General features: G+C 42.1%; 1 protein-coding gene across 3 annotated transcripts in view; it reads right to left on the bottom strand.

Moving 5' to 3' along the window:
* Positions 1 to 339: 339 nt before the first annotated feature.
* The window catches only part of LOC307023845 (uncharacterized protein), a 46,547-nt gene continuing 24,632 nt past the window's right edge, over positions 340 to 22,254 (bottom strand). For all 3 annotated transcript variants that reach the window (XM_079657452.1, XM_079657453.1, XM_079657454.1), the window contains 6 exons: positions 5,061 to 5,255; positions 3,537 to 3,699; positions 2,247 to 2,717; positions 1,918 to 1,985; positions 1,373 to 1,416; positions 340 to 585 (listed from right to left, as the gene is read on the bottom strand). In XM_079657452.1, coding sequence (XP_079513578.1) covers positions 2,653 to 2,717; positions 3,537 to 3,699; positions 5,061 to 5,255 — 423 coding nt within the window. In that variant the 3' untranslated portion in view covers positions 340 to 585; positions 1,373 to 1,416; positions 1,918 to 1,985; positions 2,247 to 2,652. The remainder of the gene's footprint in view (positions 586 to 1,372; positions 1,417 to 1,917; positions 1,986 to 2,246; positions 2,718 to 3,536; positions 3,700 to 5,060; positions 5,256 to 22,254) is intronic.

The following is a 22,254-nucleotide window of genomic DNA, read 5'->3' as shown; positions in this document are numbered from 1 at the left end:
CTCTCAAAGTGCACCAGATTGATGCATCTAACCTCAATATTTAAAAGAAAATGTTATAAATGTTATAAAATGTTATAAAAATAGCAGTTCTTTTTTTGGCACCCTGAGTCATTTTGTTTAAGTACAGTGAGCCTTTCTAAAATATACAGTAAAGAGACAAACCCACCAGCATTATAGGATATACAATGATTTTGAGCCAAATACTTGTTTTTGGGCTGTATAAATAAATTGACTTGAAACAGTTGCTGATTTAGAGCACTGGCACCTTTTTTATTCCAATTCAAGCACTGCAGCCCTGCCGATGTGATATAATGTATAGGACCTTTTTCCTCATGGGTGTCATTCACAACAGACCAATCATGACAGTTTTAGAGAATGAGTTTGTATGGATACACTTAAAACATATATTTGTATTTGTCTTGGCTTCAGCTCACTGATAACATAAGAACACAAATAGGCACAACACTTACATAGATGTTTTTTTTATATGTATTTTATTACTCCAAAGTAGAAAAAAAGAAAGTCAGCCATATTTAACTGGGAAAGTTTTCCTTTGGCTCCCAGGAATTTCTCCACTTAGCCCCACTGTAAAACAGAAACACATCAAAAAGTAATACTTTTTTTCAACTGTTTGGAATATGCAGTTCTACAGTATGTTGACAATGCTATTTCAAATGAGAAGATACACTAAGTCACTCAAAAATATCATGATGAAAGTGCAGTATAATGTATATATTTATATATAACACGTACATCATATATAATACAAGGTACATTTTTTATTTCAAAGTCAATGTTTCATTTGACCAATTCTTTGAATTTGCTGTCTTATCAATGCCCAAACATACAGCACTAAACTTAGACAACTGCCTGCAAGACTGCACACAGAAATAATACTACTTACTACTACTAACTATACTTATAGTATAATTGTTAAGAACAAATGTAACAAGTCAGTAATTACAAAAGAGATCAAATACCATCCAGCCTCACATATCAATCATTTAACCTTTAGTGATATTGATCAAGGATAAACTCTATTGTATATTTTATTTTAATTTCTATTTCAATGTAAGCTACTTCCCTGCTTATGTGTTACAATCAGACAGCGTTTCTAGGGCGCGATGTCTGAATGACGAAGGGCAGAGAACTTGGATGTCTTACTTTATGGCGCTAACGTCTGATAGAGCCATTGATGACATGGCTCCCCACCCCCATGTGATCAACTAAATTCAATTTACTGCTGAGGAACCCAAAATATTTAAGTTAGTGATCTCAGGGTTGATGAAGTTGGTTGGTAAGACTACTTTGTGGCCCCTGTTCTGCCAGACCCATCAGCTACACTGAAGGAAACTTCAGATTAGATACATACCATCCAGAGCAAGACTGCCACTGCACCAACACCTCGGTATGGCCCTGAGTAAAGAAACACAGATTTTAGGTAAACTTCATTTTTTTTAAATGTCATACATGTAAATACAAAAAGTCCAGTGAAATCAAATGATAATTTGAAATAATAGTAGGTACGATTAACTCAAACATATGAAGGACTGTAACATAGTCAATAGCATTTTCCCCATCAGTTTAATATTTTGGAATACTATTATTACTTAAAAAAATATTTTTACTGCCAAGAATAGGAATTCACCTACAAAGGATTCCAAGAAAAAATGTAATATACAAATAAATGGCTGGACATGATGCATTAATGCGACATGAAGCATTACACAAGTACCTCAACCTTAAATTAATAATAAATTATTGTTACTGTAATTTCAATATTTACATTAGCAGTCATGCTTAAGACTGAAACACTCCTTTTAAACAAAGTATACGAAAATCCAATAAGATAAGACTTGGTTTCACGGAAACATTATTGTCATTGTTTATTTTTTTTAAAATATTTTCTAAACAAACCTCCCTGATTCGTTCCCTCAGTAGTTTTTTGTAGGGGAAAGTGTCTGACCCTTGATGAATGGGACATTCTGTAAGGGATTAAAAGATGGTAATAAGTTGAAGTTCAGCAATAACCTCCTAAACATTGCCTAACATCACATTGTGCTCAATTAAACTGTTCAAAATGGCACTGAGACTTTTGATACTGCAAAGTCTTAAACAAAACAAAAGGTGGTGTATTCTAATTGTACAGATGATTGTTTTCTCTCTCTTTAACTAATTCAATGTGCAAAATCAAACACAGTTTCAGTCTATTTAAATAAGATAATTACTAATTAACCCGCACATACCATTAATTGCCACTTTATTCCTCGTTGGTCTTCTTTTCTGTGAGGAAGACACTGAGGAGAGAGCAGGAGTCAGGCCGGAGGAGAGAGCAGGAGTCAGGCCGGAGGAGAGAGCAGGAGTGAGCCCAGAGGAGAGAGCGGGAGTCAGCCCGGAGGAGAGGGCAGGAGTCAGGCCGGAGGAGAGAGCAGGAGTCAGGCCGGAGGAGAGAGCAGGAGTCAGGCCGGAGGAGAGAGCAGGAGTCAGGCCGGAGGAGAGAGCAGGAGTCAGCCCAGAGGAGAGAGCAGGAGTCAGCCCGGAGGAGAGAGCAGGAGTCAGCCCGGAGGAGAGAGCAGGAGTCAGGCCGGAGGACACAGGAGTGAGGAAGAGAGTGAACTCAGTGTCAGTCTCGGTGGTAAGAGACAAATCTCATCATGGGTCTGCGGCCATTTCTGCCTGTGTGGTTGAAGGGCCCTCAGGTTCAACTGCCAAAGTCACTATTGCGAAGAAAAAAAAGTAGACGCATGGTGAATAAATGACCAAGTATAATCCGCCATATACATTTATAATCTGAGTAATTACAGCTAAAAATGAAACAGCGGAACATCAGTGATTATGTGTTACAATGGCGTTTGTTAGCAACCAGGAAATGACACCAGTAAAGACAAACAGATGAGAATGCTGCGTGGGGTCTGGGTGCCGTGTTGGCGGGACGTTGGGGGGCTCGCTGCTCCGCCCTTTGAGGCTCGAGGAGCAGACATTGTGAGCTGGATTACTAGTGTTGTTTCCTGGTTGCTGCGTGGGGTCTGCGAGACAGCGAGGAACTCAGCCTGAGCGCACACACACACACTCACAGCCAGGCTGTGAGTGTGAGTGCATGTGTGCGTGAGGAGATCCACGGAGCCTCGGCTGAGAAAAGATAAGGCTGAGTGAGTGTGTGTGTGTGAGCCGGTACGTCACTATGCCCGTTACGTCACTATACTCAGGAAGAAAAAAATTGAAAAAGAGCAGCATAGACAGGTATTTTCTGTGTTAGAGTTTTACTCGCTACAGGGTGTATTTTGAGGATTTGTGACTCTGCAGACCGTTTACATGCAGGAAAAGCTTCATAACACACAAGGGGACGGGTAATAACCAGAAAAGCATGACATGGGCCCTTTAACTGACAAAACAAGACATAACGACATATTTTTACTACTTGGTAAACAGTGATTCACATTTTTTTACATTTAAAACCAGATAACTGAGCAACTAATTTACAAAAAATGTTAACAGATAAATTGCTGAAATATAGCATGCAGATTTGTATACTTTACCATTAATAAGGCTTTCGTAAATCCTCTTTATGGTAACAAGTGCATTGTTACCATCTTCTGTCTCGATTTGCCATGGACAGATGCAATCGGCCGCAAAACCATTTGTGCCTCTCTTGGCAAGAAGGAGGATGGGACGCCGATCTAACATTTTCCATTTGTGGAGCTGGAACACAATGGACACAAAAAAACAAGAAATATTATGTACACAACAGCTCTAAACATCATCACACACCTAAAGCCATTATAACTCCATTATTTTGCATAAGTGAAAAATGTACTGATGTGATACGTGTTAACATTGAGGAAGGCACCCCACAATTAACCAGGTGTGATTTTAGACCCCTTTTAGGGGAGCCCCTAAAAAAGAACTGTAAAAAAAAAGAAGTTTATCGAGCTCGGGTTCACTTTGAGTTTTTTTTACATGGGCATAGTTATTTTTATATGGGTTAGGGATCCCAGCGATTATTCAATTTTTCGAATATTCGTTACAGTCTCCATAATCGAAAATTATTTTTAAAATTCGATTTTATTTATATATATTTTTATTATTATTTATGTTTTTCTTTTTCTTCCTCGCTTAGTTTCAATTCGGCGGCGAATAATCGATTAATATTCCCCAGGGCTGTCCGATTTTGATCATGGTCAGTTTCTGGCATCCCTAATATGGGTCCATTTAACTCTCACATTCAGATATCTGAATAAGCTACATTTAGCTTTGAAACATGTCAGCAACCTATAACCTATATCATTTCAGGTTCAACGTTCTGCATTAACAGCACTTCAGATGTAAAGCTGGTGTTACAGGGGAATTTTGAAATGACTGTTCGAACACGGCTCAAAGTCAGAAACTCTGGTAAGCTTAATGAAAGTGCTTTTAAGGGCCTCTTTATTAATACTAACTCTTTCCAGGTCTTGATTGTCTTTCAAGCACTATATTAATATGGGCTGGTTTTGATTCTGTGACATTCTTGGTTTTACCATTTATTCAAAAATGTATATGATATTTCATTTATTTTACTTTTGGAAACCATAGTCACATAATTATGTGTTTTCCATACCATGAAGTTCCAAAATAAAATATAAAACACCAAAATGCAGGTTTTTTTGTAAGATATAATTAGAAAAACATGTACATTGAAGCTCTGATTCTAGGAATTACCACTGGCCTGAACTATGTTACTTCTGGTTAAGAAATAATGTTTTACTAAAACTGGGCGCTTGCAAGTACAAACACTATCTAACATCAGTTCGAAAAAATGTGTTATGCCTTTACAGATTTAAATACGACGGTGACAACAATTTTGCTTAACACATTACATGAAGTGCAGTAATCGTGCACTAGTCTGTACTTCTCACATAAACTTAATTAAGAAATTAGGATTATTTTTAAAAAGTAAATGAGGGCGACTGTTGGAAAGTATAAATCAATTAAGTAATTTAACAATTTGTATAAAAAGATTAAGATCAGGGATTATTTACACACTTTTTTATGATAACTGACATCTGCAAGAGAAAAAAGCTTACCAGTAAATGTGTCGAGTCATACACTTTGTTGACACTGTGGTTTTTATTTTGCGTGGCCTTCCACTCCTGTGCAACCTTTTCTTTTTGCTTGGAGAGTTTATCTTTGTAGGGTTGGATGGCACCACATTGTTTGCATTTTTTACTTGCTACTCCTATGCTTTGCCTGCATGTCTTGCACACTTTTTGAGTAGGCATCTGTAACAGAAACACAGATAATGTCAGGGAATACCAAAAATAAGAATACTATACTACAAATGTTTACAGGATTCATGTATTTTATTATATCGTGAAAAATCTTGTTAAAACAATGAACTCGTGTTTTTTTATCTTTTAGATAGGATGAACAAAAATCACAAGAGTAAGGAAAACAATGTTATACAGAGTCAGTCACATGTTTAAAGTGACTGTTATGGACAACCCTAATCTGTCAATATCTGGTTGATCCAAAAGTTGATGCTCCATCATCACAGAAAATAATACTAAAATCATCATTACCAGGGGTGTATTGCTAATTCTATAAGTTCTGCACGTGTGCACGCGCAGTTGTGGCTCGTTTTGAAGCTTATGTAACTACTGTCAATTAACACTCCAGCCAGAATCAACAAAGAATGGTCATTTATTAAGTCTGCATTATTGAATAAATGTGTAATTCTTACAGTAAATGCTGCACACAGCTGCGTGATAGTTAAGTGATCAGTGAAGGACCTTTATAAACTAACTCCCTCCTGCTGAGGTACAAAGGTTACTAAATAAAAAGTGTGCACATTTATTTAGTATCCTATCCATGTGAATATGTTTTAAGTGGGGGTGGACCTCATGTCCTCTAGGGGGGTCCGGAGGCCCCCGGGAAGTTAAATGCATCAATCTTGTGCACTTTGAGGGCAAAATTAACTAAATCTATGGATACATCTGTCAACACCCATATGAAACTTAACTGTATACATTTCAATAATAAAAAAAAATGATAAGAATAATACTTTTTTTAAATGTATCTTTGTGCATATTTAACTATTTACTGTTTTGTTTTTTTATGCATTTGTTGTATGTCCAATAGTATGAATTGTAATGATTTCATCGATGTTTTAGATTCATTCGATTTTTTTTAGGGTGCTGTGTGACGTTGAACCTGCGACCTGCAACCTATGAACCTGTATTTGTATACTACCAAAGGAGCTATTGAACCTAAGAACTTGAATTTCCGACTCCTATTGTGGAACATTACAATAATATAAAAGTGTGCCTTGGAAATATGTGTTTCCATATATGGTGACCAAACTGTTTCAGACCCACTGAGATAACTTAGACTAAAGTTAACTGTGTAAACATTACATTAGGTACATTAGCCTCTTAGCCTATCCGTTATCATAGCTAGCTAGCACCAGATGCTAACAACCATCCCCGTTTTAGGTGCCGGAGCGGTGTTCCGGCAGTATTACACCCCTGGTCACTCTTCACTTAATAGATAAATAGTATTTAATATAGTTATAAAGAATGTGACGTGCGATAACATTTGGATCAACCGCATGAACCGATGGATCACATAACTTCCATGCTCACGTTAACGTTAGCTGATTCTACTTTTGGCTAATTTAGCTTTGCTATCATTATTCCTAGGTAAACATAGTAATCTTAGTCACTGTACTAGTCGACAAAATAAAACAACATAATACATATCCCAAAATGAATATACTTTTGATATCTGACTGCTCACGTTTATTAGCTTGTCTGGGAAATAAATGGATGTTGTCAGTGATGCAGTGACGAGTCCAAAACCCCGGTGAGTTAGCATTTTACCACTTCCAGTTCCCTCGCCTCAGAACCAATGAGATTTCTCCATAGGATTTGGGAAAATAGCTCGAAATAAGGTCTGTGGTCGACACAAATTTAAGAGACGGATCACGTTTTGTTCTACGACAGACAGCCGTGATTTTTGAACAGTGTGCGTGTCTGAAAAACGATGGTTGTTAACAGAAGTTGTCGAGGACGTTGTACGTCATTACGCCGCCTCCCGTTGATTTAAAATGCGCCCGTGGGTCGTAAAGGTATACAGGCTGACGCACCCGTTGATTGAAAACGCTGCTCTGGGTCGTATTAGTGGGTCGGAAAACAAGGAAAACAATCGACCTATTTGGTCGTATTAGTTGGAGGACTTGTTGGATAGTCCACACAGAACCGGATTGACCCTTCGGACTTACATACCAGCACGACGGGGCAACACCAGTCACTGGTGGACTCTTCTATCACTCCCATCTCTTGCATAGCCTGAAGCTCCGCCTGAACAATTTTCCTCTTGTGCTCAGGCAGCCGATAGGGCCGTGAAATAGCCACGCCCGGGGGCGTTTTTAAATATTTAAATATTAAGAGTATATACAAAATAGGAGGAAAGTAGAAGGTTAATTATATAAATATTATTCTGCCCTCGCAAGAATACTTTTCGGATTGCATGCTTGGCAGATAGCTTAACACGGAAATAAACACCCAGGAGACAGCAGCTCAGTTTTGGATGTTTACTGATTAAATTCCATTTTCATTTCCATTTTCATTTCCATTTTTGTAAAACTGAAATACAAACAAAACCCAAAATCATGAGACGTTGTCACATGAAACACTAAATAAACAAAGAAACAAGACTAAAACAAACATTCCAAACAACAGAGTACCTGTGAGCATAAATGCTACATTATATGTTTGCATATAATCAATTTAAATGTGCCACTAAGTATACACGGGCAATATATGGAATGGTACTTACAGACATAAAGACCCTAGGATTTGAGCAAGGATTTAGTTGACAGGAAACAACCCATGTGCTCCATAGACAGCCAGAAACAGGAAACTACGGTAAGCATTTATGGACACAGTGCAAAACCCAAAACCCTTTGCAGGCCCTCTTAAAGGGTCAGCACACTCCCCGCTTGGTATAATGTACCACTAAGTCCCTTGGAGAAGGAGAACAACTTCAGAGACTGGTCTTGAATACACCCTGGGAGAACCTTCTTTAATCACCCGTACTTCCACTTTACGGACCCTGTTGTCTTGACCAGGAAAGGTATTTACTATAAGTCCAGTAGGCCATTCGTTCCTTTTAACCTGTCCGTCCTTCAGAAGCACAACGTCTCCGATTTGCAAGTTAGGCTTATCTGCTTGCCATTTCCTTCTTGGTTGTAGTGTTGCAAGGTATTCTTGTCGCCAATGTTTCCAGAATGAATCAGCTCGACTTTGGACTTGCTTCCATTGACTCCGGTAAAGATCTTTAAGGCCAAGGTCTCCAGAAGGAGCTGAAAGTGAGTCTATTTTTTGTGTCAAAAGCATGGCAGGAGTGAGTACAGTGGGCATGTCTGGATCTGATGACACTGGAACTATTGGTCTTGCATTCATTATAGCAGTGACTTCTGCCATCAATGTGATGAGGACTTCATGCGAAAGTTTGGGAGAGTGCACCTTGAGCAACATAGCATCCAAAAAGCGACGAGCAACCCCTATCATCCTTTCCCACACTCCTCCCATATGTGAAGAATGTGGCACATTGAAGTCCCATGTACAACTCTGCTTTTTGAGGTAGGACTGGAGCTCAGCGTTTCCTTGTGTTATTCCAAGTTCTTTGCAAGTACCAACGAAGTTTGTCCCACGGTCCGAACGAAAAAGCTTTACTGGGCCCCTGATTGCAGTGAATCTTCTTAGCGCATTGATGAAGCTTGAGGTGGATAGAGACTCAACTACCTCAATGTGTACTGCCCTTGTGACTAGACAAGTAAACATGACAGCCCAGCGCTTGTTTTCTGAGAGAACTCCTCTGGTACGACCGAGCGCAGACGTTCCATGGTCCAAACACGTCTAGTCCAACATGGGTGAATGGAGGAGCTTGGGTAAAACGATCAGCAGGTAAATTGGATTTTTTTTGATTTTCCACACTTCCTCTTAACCTTTGACAGGTGACACACTTGTATATGATGCTTGATACCAGCTTCTTTCCTCCAAGGACCCACAGACCGGCTGACCTGACAGCCCCTTCAGTGATATGTCTTCCCTGGTGTGCTTGTCGTTCGTGGTAATATCTCACCAGTAATGTAGTGATGTGATGATCTTTTGGGATGATAATTGGGTGTTTCTCTTCCCAAGAGATTGCAGCAGCTGACAAACGACCACCAATCCTCACCACATCGTCTGTATCCAAGATGGGATCAAGAATTCTGAGGGGGCTGTTCTTTGAAACCATCTCTCCTTTAACCAGAGCCTGTATTTCTCCTTTGAAGGCTTCGTGCTGAATGCAGCGGTTGATTATTATTTTTGCCTGCATGAGCTCATCTGCTTTTGACTTATCCCCCTTTTTACCTCTGGAACAAGATCTGACTCTCCAGATAAGCTTGGCCACTGCTTGGGTGAGTAGCTCCCAGCTGGAAAAGCGCTCAAATCTGTGTGAACCTAGCTGCGTTTCAGAGGTTGTTGTAGCAAAGGTCGTAATTACCGGGCGCACCTCTGTGTCCAAGTCCGGTTCGACAAGCCCAAAGATCTTTTCCTGAGGACGTGCTCCTTCATGTTTTTTCAGAAAGGAAGGACCTGAAAACCAGTTTGTACCTCCTAAGAACATAGCTGGTACATACCGTGTACCATGATCTGCAGGATTGTGCTCTGTGCTGATGAAGTGCCACTGTTCAGGACTGGTTGACTTTCGTATGCGTGTACCTCTGTTGGCGACGTACACATAGAACCTCTGGTTGCTGTTGTGAATGTAGCCCAACACAACTTTACTGTCTGTGTAGAACTTCAGTGTGTCAATTTTGATATCCAGCTCTTCTACCAACAGCTCAGATAGTTCGAATGCCAGCACAGCTGCACAAAGTTCTAGACAAGGCACAGTATGAGTGTGACGTGGTGCTAGTTTAGATTTTCCCATGCAGAATCCAACGTGAACATGTCCCTTACTATCGATTGCTCTGAGGTAGGCCACTGCAGAGATGGCTGTAGTGGATGCATCTGCAAACACACAAAGTGCTTTGAACTGTGTGGATAGTAAAGAAACAGGTAAGTAAGTCCTGGGAATCTGAAGTAGCTCAAGTGCCATAAGTGAGTCTTTCCAAGACTTCCACTATGTCTCTTTTTCGGCAGGTAATAGTTCATCCCACTCACAGTTTTCTGTACAGAATTCTCTGAGTAGAGCCTTGCCTTGCACTGTTATTGGAGCCACAAAGCCCAAGGGATCAAACAGGCTGTTGACTGTTGAGAGCACTCCACGACGAGTAAAAGGCTTCTCTTCCCTGGACACAAGGAAGGTGAATGTATCAGTTTCAAGGTTCCAGCTGAGGCCTAAACTCCTCTGCAGAGGGAGAGGATCTATTCCTAGTTCAAGGTCCTTCAGATCTTTAGCACGTTCTTCAGGGGGAAAGGCTTCCATCACTTTCCTGTGGTTCGAAGCTACCTTGTGTAGTCTAATGTTTGAATCGGCTAATATTGCTCTTGATTTTTTAAGCACATGAATGGCCTCGTCGTCAGTAGGGAAAGAGGAGAGTCCATCGTCAACATAAAAGTTCCTCATGATGAACCGCTTTGCCTCCTTTCCCTGTTCCTCCTGGTCTTGACAGGCAGCTCTTCTTAAGCCGTATATAGCAACCGCTGGAGAGGGGCCAAACACGTGGGGTGTCATGCGATACTCTTTGACTCTTTTGGCAGGGTCATTGTCCTCAAACCATAGGAAACGTAAGAAGTTGCGGTGCTCCTCACAAACTTTGAAGCAGTAGAACATTTGCTCTATGTCTACAGCAACAGCAACAGGTTCCTTACGGAAGCGAGTGAGGACACCCAAGAGTGTATTGTTGAGATCTGGACCAGTCAACAGAACGTCATTAAGTGAGATGCCGTCTTGCTTGGCACTGGAGTCAAACACCGCTCGAATCTGACCTGGCTTGTGTGGATGATAGACTCCAAAGATTGGTAGATACCAACACTCTTGCTCTTCACTGAGAGGGAGCGCAGGTTCAGCATGACCAGACTCAAACATCTTCCTCATGAAAGTGATAAAATGTTCCTTCATGTCTGGCTTTTTTTTTAAACATGTGGCCTAACGTCAGGAGACGCTGGACAGCTTGTGCTCTGTTGTTGGGGAGTTTACGTCTTTGTTCTCTGAAAGGTAAAGGTGCTACCAAACTATTTGAGTCATCCATGAAGACTTCTCTGTCCATTATTTCCAGGAAGATTATATCTTCTACAGACATGGCAACCTTGTCATCATGTGGTGTCTGCTGGAAAACTCCTTTTCCAAGGTTGTCCGTTTTATCGAACAGATTGTTCATCTCTTTAGCTCTTGGAAAATGGTGGTGAAGAGTTGGACTATCCACTCTCTCTTTGATGTGCAGAGTGTTATTGCAAGGGTCAAAAAGAGACGTACGTCCATTTATCAGCACGTTGGTCCTGTAGACATTGATGCAGTCTAGTTTGTGGGCTTTTCCAAGACACACTTCTCCTATGATCACCCAACCTAGGTCGAGACCTTGAGCATACGGGGCGTTGTGGGGTCCATTGCACAGCTCCCGAACTTTATGTACCTGTGGTATATCTCGGCCAAGCAGTATGAGAATGTCTGCAGTAGAATCTAGTGCAGGGATCTTTTCCTCAACCCGGTTGAGATGTGTGTAGTGTTTTGCGATCTCAGGCGTGGGAATTTCAGACTTGTCATCTGGGAGCATATCACATTCGATTAGAGTGGGAAGTGATATACACGTTTTGCCGTCCAATGACTCCACGATGTAGTTGTTTGCTCGCCACCCTGAGGTTTCAAAGACTCCTGAACATGTCTTCAGGGTGTAGGATGTTGTGCCATCATTAACATTGAAGAGTTCAAAAAAGTCTGTTTTTGCCAAAGACTTATTGCTCTGCTCATCTAGGACAACATACATTTTGACAGCTCTCTCTCTCTGGCCTGCCGGATACGCTCTGACTAGACAAATCTTGGAGCATGACCTTGGCTTTACTTCAGTCCCACAGATGTCAGTGCATTTTGATGTGACAGGAGGAGATTCGCTTTGCTCCCCGCTTTGATATCTTGAGGTTACGGCGGCCCCTGTTGTCCATGGAGTCGGTCCTGGATGTAGTGCAGTAGGGTGGCGGTCACCGTTGCACTCTCTGCACTGAACCTTTTTGTCACAGTCTTTGGCTTGGTGGCTGGTTGATGCACAACACCCAAAGCAAATGTTTGAATCCTTAAGATATGATTATCTCTCATCCAGAGACAGTAAGGGGAATACTTACTTCCGGGCATAGGCGCATTTTGCGGGGAGGCAGGGGCATTGCCCCCCCTGGTGGCTGAAATATGTTATAGCATTACTAAGTCTAAAACTGTTCCAATACAAATATTTCGTATATATAAATATTATAATAGATGTAATAAAATGATTGTTACAATACAAATCTGAATAATATCATGTGTTGTTTGAAATAATTTCATTTTTGAGCAGTCGCATGTTGTGACGTGTGTGTGTGTGACGTGTGAGGTTAAGGACAAAAGTTCCCTCGCTTTTTTTTGTATCCAAGTGATTCAGCTATTGTATTAGCAGTAATAGATATTCTGCGATTTTTAAAAACGTCCAATTTCGTCTTCAGCTTCAACAACAGAAGAGCCACCGACTGAGCCTAACTTTACCAACCAGCAGCCGTCACAATGTCAAGTGGCAGACACGCAAACGAGCAGCTCTGGATTAGCTAACGTTAGCCCCACAGTGGAGAGCTCTGGATTAGCAGGACCAGCTAATATTAACCCGACAGCAGGGAGACCACCGGCACCGGGGCCGTCAGTGGGTCATGATGATCTTTGGGAAAAACACAGCTGTCCCAAGCAGCCTACTTTATCCGATTTCCCCTCAAAAATGTTTGGGAAAACGAAACGATCATTTTCCACGTACTATTACAAGAACTATCCCTGGCTGGAATATTCAGTACGAATTGATGCCGTCTTCTTTTTTTCATGCCGCCACTTCCAGACTGACAGCGGTGTGGAGGATTCCTTTAGAAAGGGCCTGAGTGACTGGAAAAAACTAAGGAGCAAACTGGAGAAACATGCACAATCCCAGGCCCATCTGAACTGCATGGTTAAATGGGATAACTATAAAGTGACTGCATCTTCTGGATCTATTGCAGCGAAACTTTCCCGAAGCCACGAAGATTCTGTTGAGAAGAACAGATCTTATTTGTGCAAAATTGTTGATATTGTGAGGCTGTTGTCCAAACTCGGATTGCCTTTTCGTGGGCATCGGGAGGGAAGCGAGTCAGAGTCGCGTGGGAATTTTCTTGAGGTTTGTGGCTTTTTCTCCAAGTATGATTCTGCTTTTAAAAACATGCAGTCCAACTATTTCAATGCTACTAGCCCGGATTTCCAGAACGAAGTCATTGACATATGCGCTAACTTAGTTTGTGCAGAAATTGTAGAGAAAGTGCAGGATACTGGATTTTTTTCTATAATTGCAGATGAGGCCAGGTGTTGCAAAACGGAACAATTATCAGTGTGTATCAGATATGCAGAGCAGCTTGAAATCAAGGAGCGTTTTTTGTGTGTTATTGATTGCTCAGCATCTCGCAACGCGGCTGGGATTGTGGAAGCAATAAACAAAGGACTTGAGATGTGTGGACTGAAACATATCCCAATTGTTGCCCAGAGTTACGATGGTGCCTCCGTCATGTCTGGTCACGTTTCTGGTGTGCAGCAGCGCATCAAAGAGACCCACCCATATGCAGTGTACGTGCACTGCATGGCCCACAAACTAAATCTGGTGCTTGTGGAGTGTTGTGCTGTCAACCGCAGCGTGAAAACATTCCTGAACGTCATTGACAAACTCTACTCTGTATTTGCAGAGCCGTCAAACCATCATCGATTCATTGAAATGCAGAAATCACTGAATCTGAAACAAACTGAAATAATACAGCCAAGTGAGGCAAGATGGGCGTACAAGTGGCAATCTGTGAATTCCGTTAAAACTCACTACTCTGCAATTACAGGGTGCCTGAGAGAAATGAGTGACGAGGGAGACAAGTGGTCTCTGTGGAGGCCAGTGGCCTTTATGCCCACATGACCAGAATGTCTTTCATTACATGTGTTATTGTATTTGAAGACATACTGCGTGTGATTCATGTTACGCACAAGGCCCTACAGTCCTCCAGCTGCACACTCTCCGAAGCTGCAGCGCTTACCGACAACCTGAAGGCGCACTTCAAATCTCAGAGACAAGCAGATACGTGGAGCAATATGTGGGGATCAGTGAAACAGATCTGCCGGGACAACAACGTGCCAGTACCTGGGGATGCAGATGTTGAGTGTCAGACTCCGGGTCCCCTTGCACCCAAAAGAAAACGGGTTACAAAACCCCCGACCTCCCTCGACCTGGTTACAACTACTTTGGGCCAAAGAGAAACTGATGAAAGTGGCGCACAAATGTCACAGAGTGATACAGCTGATTTTCAGCAGCACCTCTATCTCCCTGTGCTGGACACCCTTATCAACGAACTAGACAGACGATTCACGGGAGAGTCCATAGAGCTGGCACGAGCATGTGGAGCAGTGTTTAAATGTGAGAAAAAAGGAATTGAACCTCTCGTACAAAAATACGCACAGCTGCTCAAAATTCACCCTCTCCTTCTTGGAGCAGAGATGGACCTTGTTAAAGCCTCTGCTGTCGCACCTGTTGCACTTGAGCATCTCCGAAAGACTGTTAAAAAGGAGAGCTATCCAAATCTATACAAGATGCTCCAGTTGGCACTGACTCTGCCTATCGGATCTGCCACCTCTAAGAGAAGTTTTTCTGCAATGAGGAGAATTCGGAACTGGCTGCGGTCAACGATGGGAGGAACAACATTTTCCTCACTTGCGGTTCTTCACATTGAGGAAGACATAACCGCACAGCTGTCACCTGAGGGAATAGTGGACGCATATACGGAACGTAAAAAACGGCGTCTACTTCTGAACTAAGGTAGGACACCAAGGGATATAGTAGTTATCAAATAAGTATAAGATATGCACAGTTTTGATACATTTTTTACAGTTATGTAATGCACTGTTGTTGGGGGGAGAGAGCGCCCCTTCCATATGAGTGTGTGTGTACGGCGGGCATGAGGCGTGCATGAAGGGACGAGTTGTGTTCGTATGTGGAAAAGTCATACTCAGTGCGGTGAGCGCTGGCTTTATTGCTACTGTATCCGTAGCAACCCACGCAATAGTTGGGACTGTGTACTGAGTGACGTCAGTAAAAAAGGTTTTCCCCTCCAAGCGCCAATGTCAAACTCCGCCTATGCTTCCGGGTGTACAATTCTCCGTTATCCAATGGGAATGGACGCTCACATTGCCTTTAATGGCAGCCGAGACAAACAAATGCCGTGCTTCCATGAGCGTCAAATCCCGCCGCAGATGGGAATACATTGCAATCAGTTCAAAGCTATTTGCGTCCATTTATGAAGCTGAAGGAGCCTAGGAGCGTCACAACTGCACGCCCTGGGGACCCTGACCAAGCGTCGCTCCTGGACGTTTATGGAGTGAGAGTGTGTTGGCTCGAATGGGAGCTGCCTGAACGCTGCAACCATGTTGCGCGCACTATCCGTGCTGAGTGTGCTGACTTTTCGTACAATGTCCCACTGTCTGGCGGCCGAGGACAAAAATACATATGCGTTAATCGCGTTAAAATAATTTGTGGCATTATTTTTTTTTTTGCGTCAACGCGTTATTAACGCGTTATGAACGCGTTAACTTTACAGCCCTAATATATATATTTATTTATTTTCCTATTAAACAATGAAGTATACCTACATTATGAAGCAAATCATGTATAAATACAACGCCATATGCATACATAAAATGTAACTGACTGTAATCCCCCTACCCTTCATGTTATGTCCTGTCCTATTTGTGATGTGTGTGAGCCATGTCCTTGTCCGTGTGTTTTTGTCTTTTGAAAATGTTTAATAAAATATAAAAAAAAAAATTGAATAATGTATTCACTCAAATAAATACAAAATATCATAAAAATAAACATTAAGGTGCAGCATTTCGATGAACTGAAATAATCTGTATTTTAACTTTACTGTACTAGAGATGTTAAGATTCACCGATTCGCATCGGTGCACCGGCATAAACGTTCAAGATGCGAGTGCACCGGTTGAAAGAGTGCACATCGGCTACAGTTTGGGTTGAACCGGGTTGAACTCGCGATGCATCGATTGCGTAGCGTCTTTGCATCGGTAAAAAAACGATTCATTCATATAAAATCCCCTCATCTTGTCAACGCTCAGCAGAGACGATCTTTGATCTTTGCTTCGCCACTACGGAGAACGAGAGTCTCAGTTATCAACACACACAGAAGTTGAGGAGAAAGAGAAACACAGCGCACCGAAAAATACCTACAAATCAAACGTTTGGCAACACTTCGGATTGTTCAAGAAAGACGGTGTAATAGTCCTTTATGCTATACAGTTGAGCGCAGGTCATGGAGAGTAATAAGGTATCCGTAGACCTTTGTATGAGGTATATTTATTACTTAACAGGTCTACAGCCATGATACATAGATCCGTCCTAGATGCGGACTTGCATTCACACAGTATCACTCCGCAGCCGCACCCCATCAGTAACGTCCTGATGGTATATGTGCGCGGCACTATTACTACAGACGGTCAACTTGAAAAATCACTCGCAAATTGTCAACGATGCTGAGCCGCTTTAAAGTACACAAGTAGTTCGAGGAACTTAGCGACGCACATAAAGAGGAGACATGGGGTCTGCGGCTGAAAAGAGAAACCTGAAAGTGAGACATCACTCAGTGAGGTGTTCTGTCAGAGAGAGGTGTTTAGTTTACAGCAGCCTGTGACGGCCAATAATAATTTAAATGTCTTCCTTACTGTAAGCAGTTATGATAGAGCTGTTTGTGAAAGGTTATTTGTTTTTCTTTATTGTTCCTATAGAAACCACTGCTTTCTGCTCTCTGGTGAGTTAGCCTCTGAGTGTTAAGCACATCAGGCTGGCAGCTGTATGGGCATTGCTCTATGGTAGCTGTTATTTGCACATTGTTAATCATGAGCAATGGATCCTTACATTGTTTAACTGTGAGGTGTTATAACATTGTACTCTGGAGAGCTTTTAAAGGTAAAAAAATAAACGGCATGATGGGATGTGCAGTACCAAATATGTAAAGCACTTTTTTGTTAATGTATGATTTGCTGCCTATCAGGAATAAAACAAAAATCCTCTGTCGTACCATATTGAAGTATCATTATTTTTGCGTCGTGTGGAATCGCATCGTATCGCCACGTATCGCATAATGTTGAATCAAATCGTATCGAACTGTATCGCAACAGGGGTGAATCGTATCGTATCGTATCGCATCGCCTGGTGTTTCAAAGGTATCGTTAATGTATCGTATCGTGGCAACGTATCGAGATGCGCATCGCATCGGCCTCAGTGATGGAGATGCACATCCCTATACTGTACTAATACTCACAAAACATAATTTTTATTTTGGGTTTTTTATTATTATTAAACTGTGAATATTCACTCAAATAAATACAAAATATAATAAAATAAACAGTTGCAGCATTTCGATGAACTGAAATAATCTGTACTTGAACTGTACTGTACTAGTACTCACCTAAGCAGCCAGCTTGACATTAGGACTTGCTTGCTTGTCATTGTATTTTCATGTTTTGTTTGAAATTGTCTCGCTCGGGACAGAGGTAGCAGATACAGCCAGGTAGCACTTTGCTAACATGGCAACATAAGGATATTTGGCGTTTGTAATAGCTTTGGCTCGGTCTGAACTTTTTGCGAGTGATGGAGGTTTAAATGCTAGTGGGAGTTGGGTTTACACTTCTGTCTTTTTTCTTTTGGTACCGGTGATATTCACGTTTGGGTGATGCCTTTTCAAATGAGTGTGCAAGTTTGATGTATTGCCAGCCGTGTAAACAATTTTAGTTGAACAATGCCGACAAACAGCTTTGGTTCGGTCCATCTGTCTTTGTCCGTCATCCTTTGAAGGATTATTTGAATTATTTGAAGTATTAAAGTAACGGGGTATGACAGGAAAGTAAAATCTGGTATATTCATTTTGGTGTCACCTTATATATGTTCATGTGTGTTAAATTTGAAGGGACAAAGTATCCTTTCCTCCCCCAATATATTGAGGTAAATTCTGTGTGTTTAGAGAGAGATGGGAGCAGGGGACATCCTTATTTGGGAATAAGACCAAGGCTCTGGAATGCTTCCCCTCGTAAAAAAAAGGGGGTGCGTGACACAATCTTGTAGCAGATGTGTATGTGTTTTCATTGAAGTAAATATAAATGCTACATGATTACTGGTCAACTATACCTCTGTTCTTATTCTTTCATGTGTGGGTACTAAATGGCTACAAACATTGTGGAGAAATTAGCTTAAACATCTTTTATTACTCTATATGAAATGGAAGCAGTTTTTATGACAGGGACGAGAGAGGTGGGGGAGGAAGCCGCATTCCGAGGAGTTTCAGCATGTCAATTGTCAGGGGAATCGACTTGTTTTCAATAGAGGTGTGTGGTTGGTTATTTTGTATTAATAATAACAGTATGTGTAAAGGAAGCTGGAAATATACAATGTGAAACCTTTTATTTGAAGTAAAGATGTGAACAATAGCTCAAACAAATGGAGGGGCTATAGGACAAATGAGTGTGTTCTCCATAGGTAAGCCTGTGTGAAGTTTGACTATTTGAAAAGCATCTCTAATACTGCTTAAGAGCATAGGTAACGTGTTCCTCGTTCATATTGAGAGGAAAGTAATTAACATGTATTACGTATATTTAGCCAACTATAACAACTATATCTTAAAACATACTTTTAACTTGTGTGTGGTAACCTGAAGGGGGGGGGGAGATGGACCCAGGGACAAAGGGCCATAAACAGGGTGGGGGGCTGGCTACAAGATGTGAGCGGGGTTTCTTCTGCTGTGTCGCACTGATTGGGTACGACAGGCCATGTCTTGGTCTCTGCCAATAAGATGACCTCGGGGGGAAAGCCCGCTCACACCCCCTCCTGTGTTTTTAGTATGAAACACTGTGTTTTCTCGGGGTTCATTCTCTTTTTCTTCAGGCTGACCAGGAGGGTAGGACAGAGAAGGAGCAGGAAGTACTTCCTTTGTCTTTGTGTTTGTATGTGTATTTTGGGCTGTTACTGTATATCATTAAAGCAAGATTATTGTTTAACTTGTATTCTGGTGTTTCTTAATCCCTTCCTTTTTTACGAATTCACCCAGCTTAGCAAACGACACGCGGAGACGAGGTTGGTTTTCAACATCCTCCAAATCTCCAACAAGTGGTGACCCGACGTGTCTGAGTGGGGTGTTTTCGGGGAAGGGACCACCAGCAGCAAGCGGACGGAATAGTCCAGGGCTAAACATCTCGGCTTCTTCTGACAACTAACAACAGAGCTCTGACAATAACAGGTAAACAGATGCCAGTTTAATTCGAAATCTGTGATTTGACTATATTCCAAATTTTAGGGTTGTCAGACGAAGTTTACAGTGTTTTTATGGTAACAGTACAGATACATATTTTAGATAGGTAGGAAAGTTATATAACATAAAAGTGAATCAACGAGGTATGTAAGACGAAGGTGAAAGGCCCCGTACTTTTTTCAGAAAGGAGACGGCTGAAGACTCGTTGGGGGACGTCCAGTGACCGTTTTCAGACGGCATCCAGGAGACGAATCTGAATAACAATTCTTAGGTTCATAGGAATCGAAGTTGAGTTATAAGTAAAATCCAAAGGAGAGTAACGCAACCTTCAAAAAGCAATTTTGAAGTGACCGGACCTCATTAATCCTTTGTTCTGTGGGGTTGAATCTATAAGGCCAAACGTCACGATAAAGAGTTCTGCGAAGCCTGGGGACTCCTCCATGTCAGCGTCACATCGTTGAAAGACGGTGTTGAAGCGCGCTGAGAGGCTTGCTAAACTTGTTGAAATAAACATCGGACAATAAAGGCTGAATAGACTGTACGGGGAATTTTTCTGTGAATATTTACTGGTCAGATAAAGAGGCAAAGTTTGAGCCTGCTGCTTCCAAAATCATTTCTCCCCTCAGTGAGGTGGAGCTCATTCCTGGTCGGGTGCCGCCATCTGGTGGCAAACAGGGTGTGGCACAGAAAGGACAGACTAGCGGTTCGAGTATTGCTTAATAGTATAGTTTGTTGGCTCCATCTGCTGGACGTATTTTGTAGTATCTCTTGCAATATTGCGTTACACCTGGAAGACGCTTTAATCCAAAGCAACTCACAATAACTGCGTTTCACCAGGAACATACAATCAAAGAAGACAGGATCATTAAACTAATCAGGTTTTATAAGTGCCAAAACATTTCGAGTGCTACTCAACTGGCTTTCAATAAGCCAGTCCGCTGCTCCTATATAACTGCTTTACTGGTACTTTTCTGTTACTGCATTTATCACTCAAGGGGGAGTTCAAATACATGTGTTTATACACTCAAACTATTTACACGTCTAGACAAAGCCAGGGCAGTTAAATAAATACAATTACTACATTAGGAGTGACGACGAGCATTGTCCTGTATATCACAAATTACTAGTGAACACATATTAACCAAGTCAGATAAATACACGCGAAGTCAATATGGAAGGGCAGTTCAAAAAAAGTGATTTAGACGTCCCAATTCCCGGAAGTTTCCAAGAACAATGGGGACAGATTGAGGGATTGATTTTAAGTGGAACAAAACAGGGAGACAAGAAGAAGGCTTGTGCCGACCTTAGGTTCCTCCATGATAAAATGATAAAAGAAGATAGAGTGGGAGGGGATGACACTCTAGGTAATTTAGGCTCAGCTCTGAATCAGTATGAGCGACAGCTGGTAAAGAAACTGGGAAACCTAAACGAGCAGAAGCCCGGATTTTTTGCCCGTCAGAAACTAAAGGAAGAGAAAGAGGCGGTTGATAAATTAAGGAGGATTTGCCACAACGCAGCAATTGTCGGGAAGGGGATGATTGTGGTTCGCCCCCCAGTCAACAATCCCCCAGTCATGGTAGCAGCCCAAACACAGGGGGGGGGAGTTTCAACGCTCTAGTGACGTTGGCACTCTCCTGTTCCCCCAGGACAGTAGGGACGCATGTGTGCTGACACCACCACCCACAGATGACGACATACATCAATATGTTGCAGAACGTATCGCATTTTATAGGGATATGACTCAAAAGGACACCTCGGCCTCAGACAGGAGGAGACGAAATCTCAGCAGTGCTGTAAATAACGGGTGCACTGCAAGAACGGCTAGTTCAGGAGAGGGGTCTCAGACAGGAAATGTAGGGGATCAGGAGGTCTCAATTCAATCCCCCCTGATTTATCCGGATTTATCCAGTGTATCTACACAACCGCCTCCTTACTCTTCCCCTGTCCCGAACGCACCCCCCAGGGATAGTCTACAAATGACACTGACAAAAGTGGGCTCTGGGTCAGCCCAAGAACAAGCAGGTGTAAGGGGGGGTAACTTTAAAATAGTGGGTAATGTTTCGCTAACCCCTTTAAGGAAGATCTCCATTAAAAAGGGCGAGAGCAGCCCCACACCGGAAGAATTGATCGCCATTGTAGAAAAATATGAGGAGAGGGAAAGAGCTTATGGTGGTGCGGACCATCAGGATAGGGAGGGGGTCTATTGTCAGGAAGCGGAAGAATCATTGAGAAGAGAGAAGGAAGAAATAGAACAAGTACATCAGGACAGCATGAATAAAGAGCAGGGGGGCGGTAGCCAACAACAAGCAGGTGGGGAAGGGTACAGTGGAGGTTCTTCCGAGGGCGAGGGCAGTTTGAGGGACCTGCCGTTCCAAGAACGGCAGGCACAAACAGGCCATTACTACACCAGCAAGGGAGGGGCATCGGGGGATGAGAGTGGTGAGCGTTCCTCTGGAGCAAAACAGGGAGATGTCAACGGCAGGGTGTGCAAGGTTAAGTACATAAGTATGACAGGAACAATCTCTGAACTGACTGCTACACAGGTCCTTGCAATTCCCCGTATGACTTTGAGATCCCAACACACCTCAGAGGACAACACACCTCTTCCCTTTATGGTTCCAGTATTACAGGCTCCTTTGGTGGCGCTCCCCAATGGGAATACCGCTTACCACCCTTTCTCACTAGGAGATGTGCATGCAGTGGTTGACAAAATGCCGCTACCTACTGAGGGAGGGAGACATTGGATGAGA

This window comes from Notothenia rossii, assembly GCF_949606895.1.
Source record: "Notothenia rossii genome assembly, chromosome: 11".
NCBI classification, from domain to species: domain Eukaryota; kingdom Metazoa; phylum Chordata; class Actinopteri; order Perciformes; family Nototheniidae; genus Notothenia; species Notothenia rossii.
This window is presented reverse-complemented; position numbering and strand designations above follow the sequence as displayed.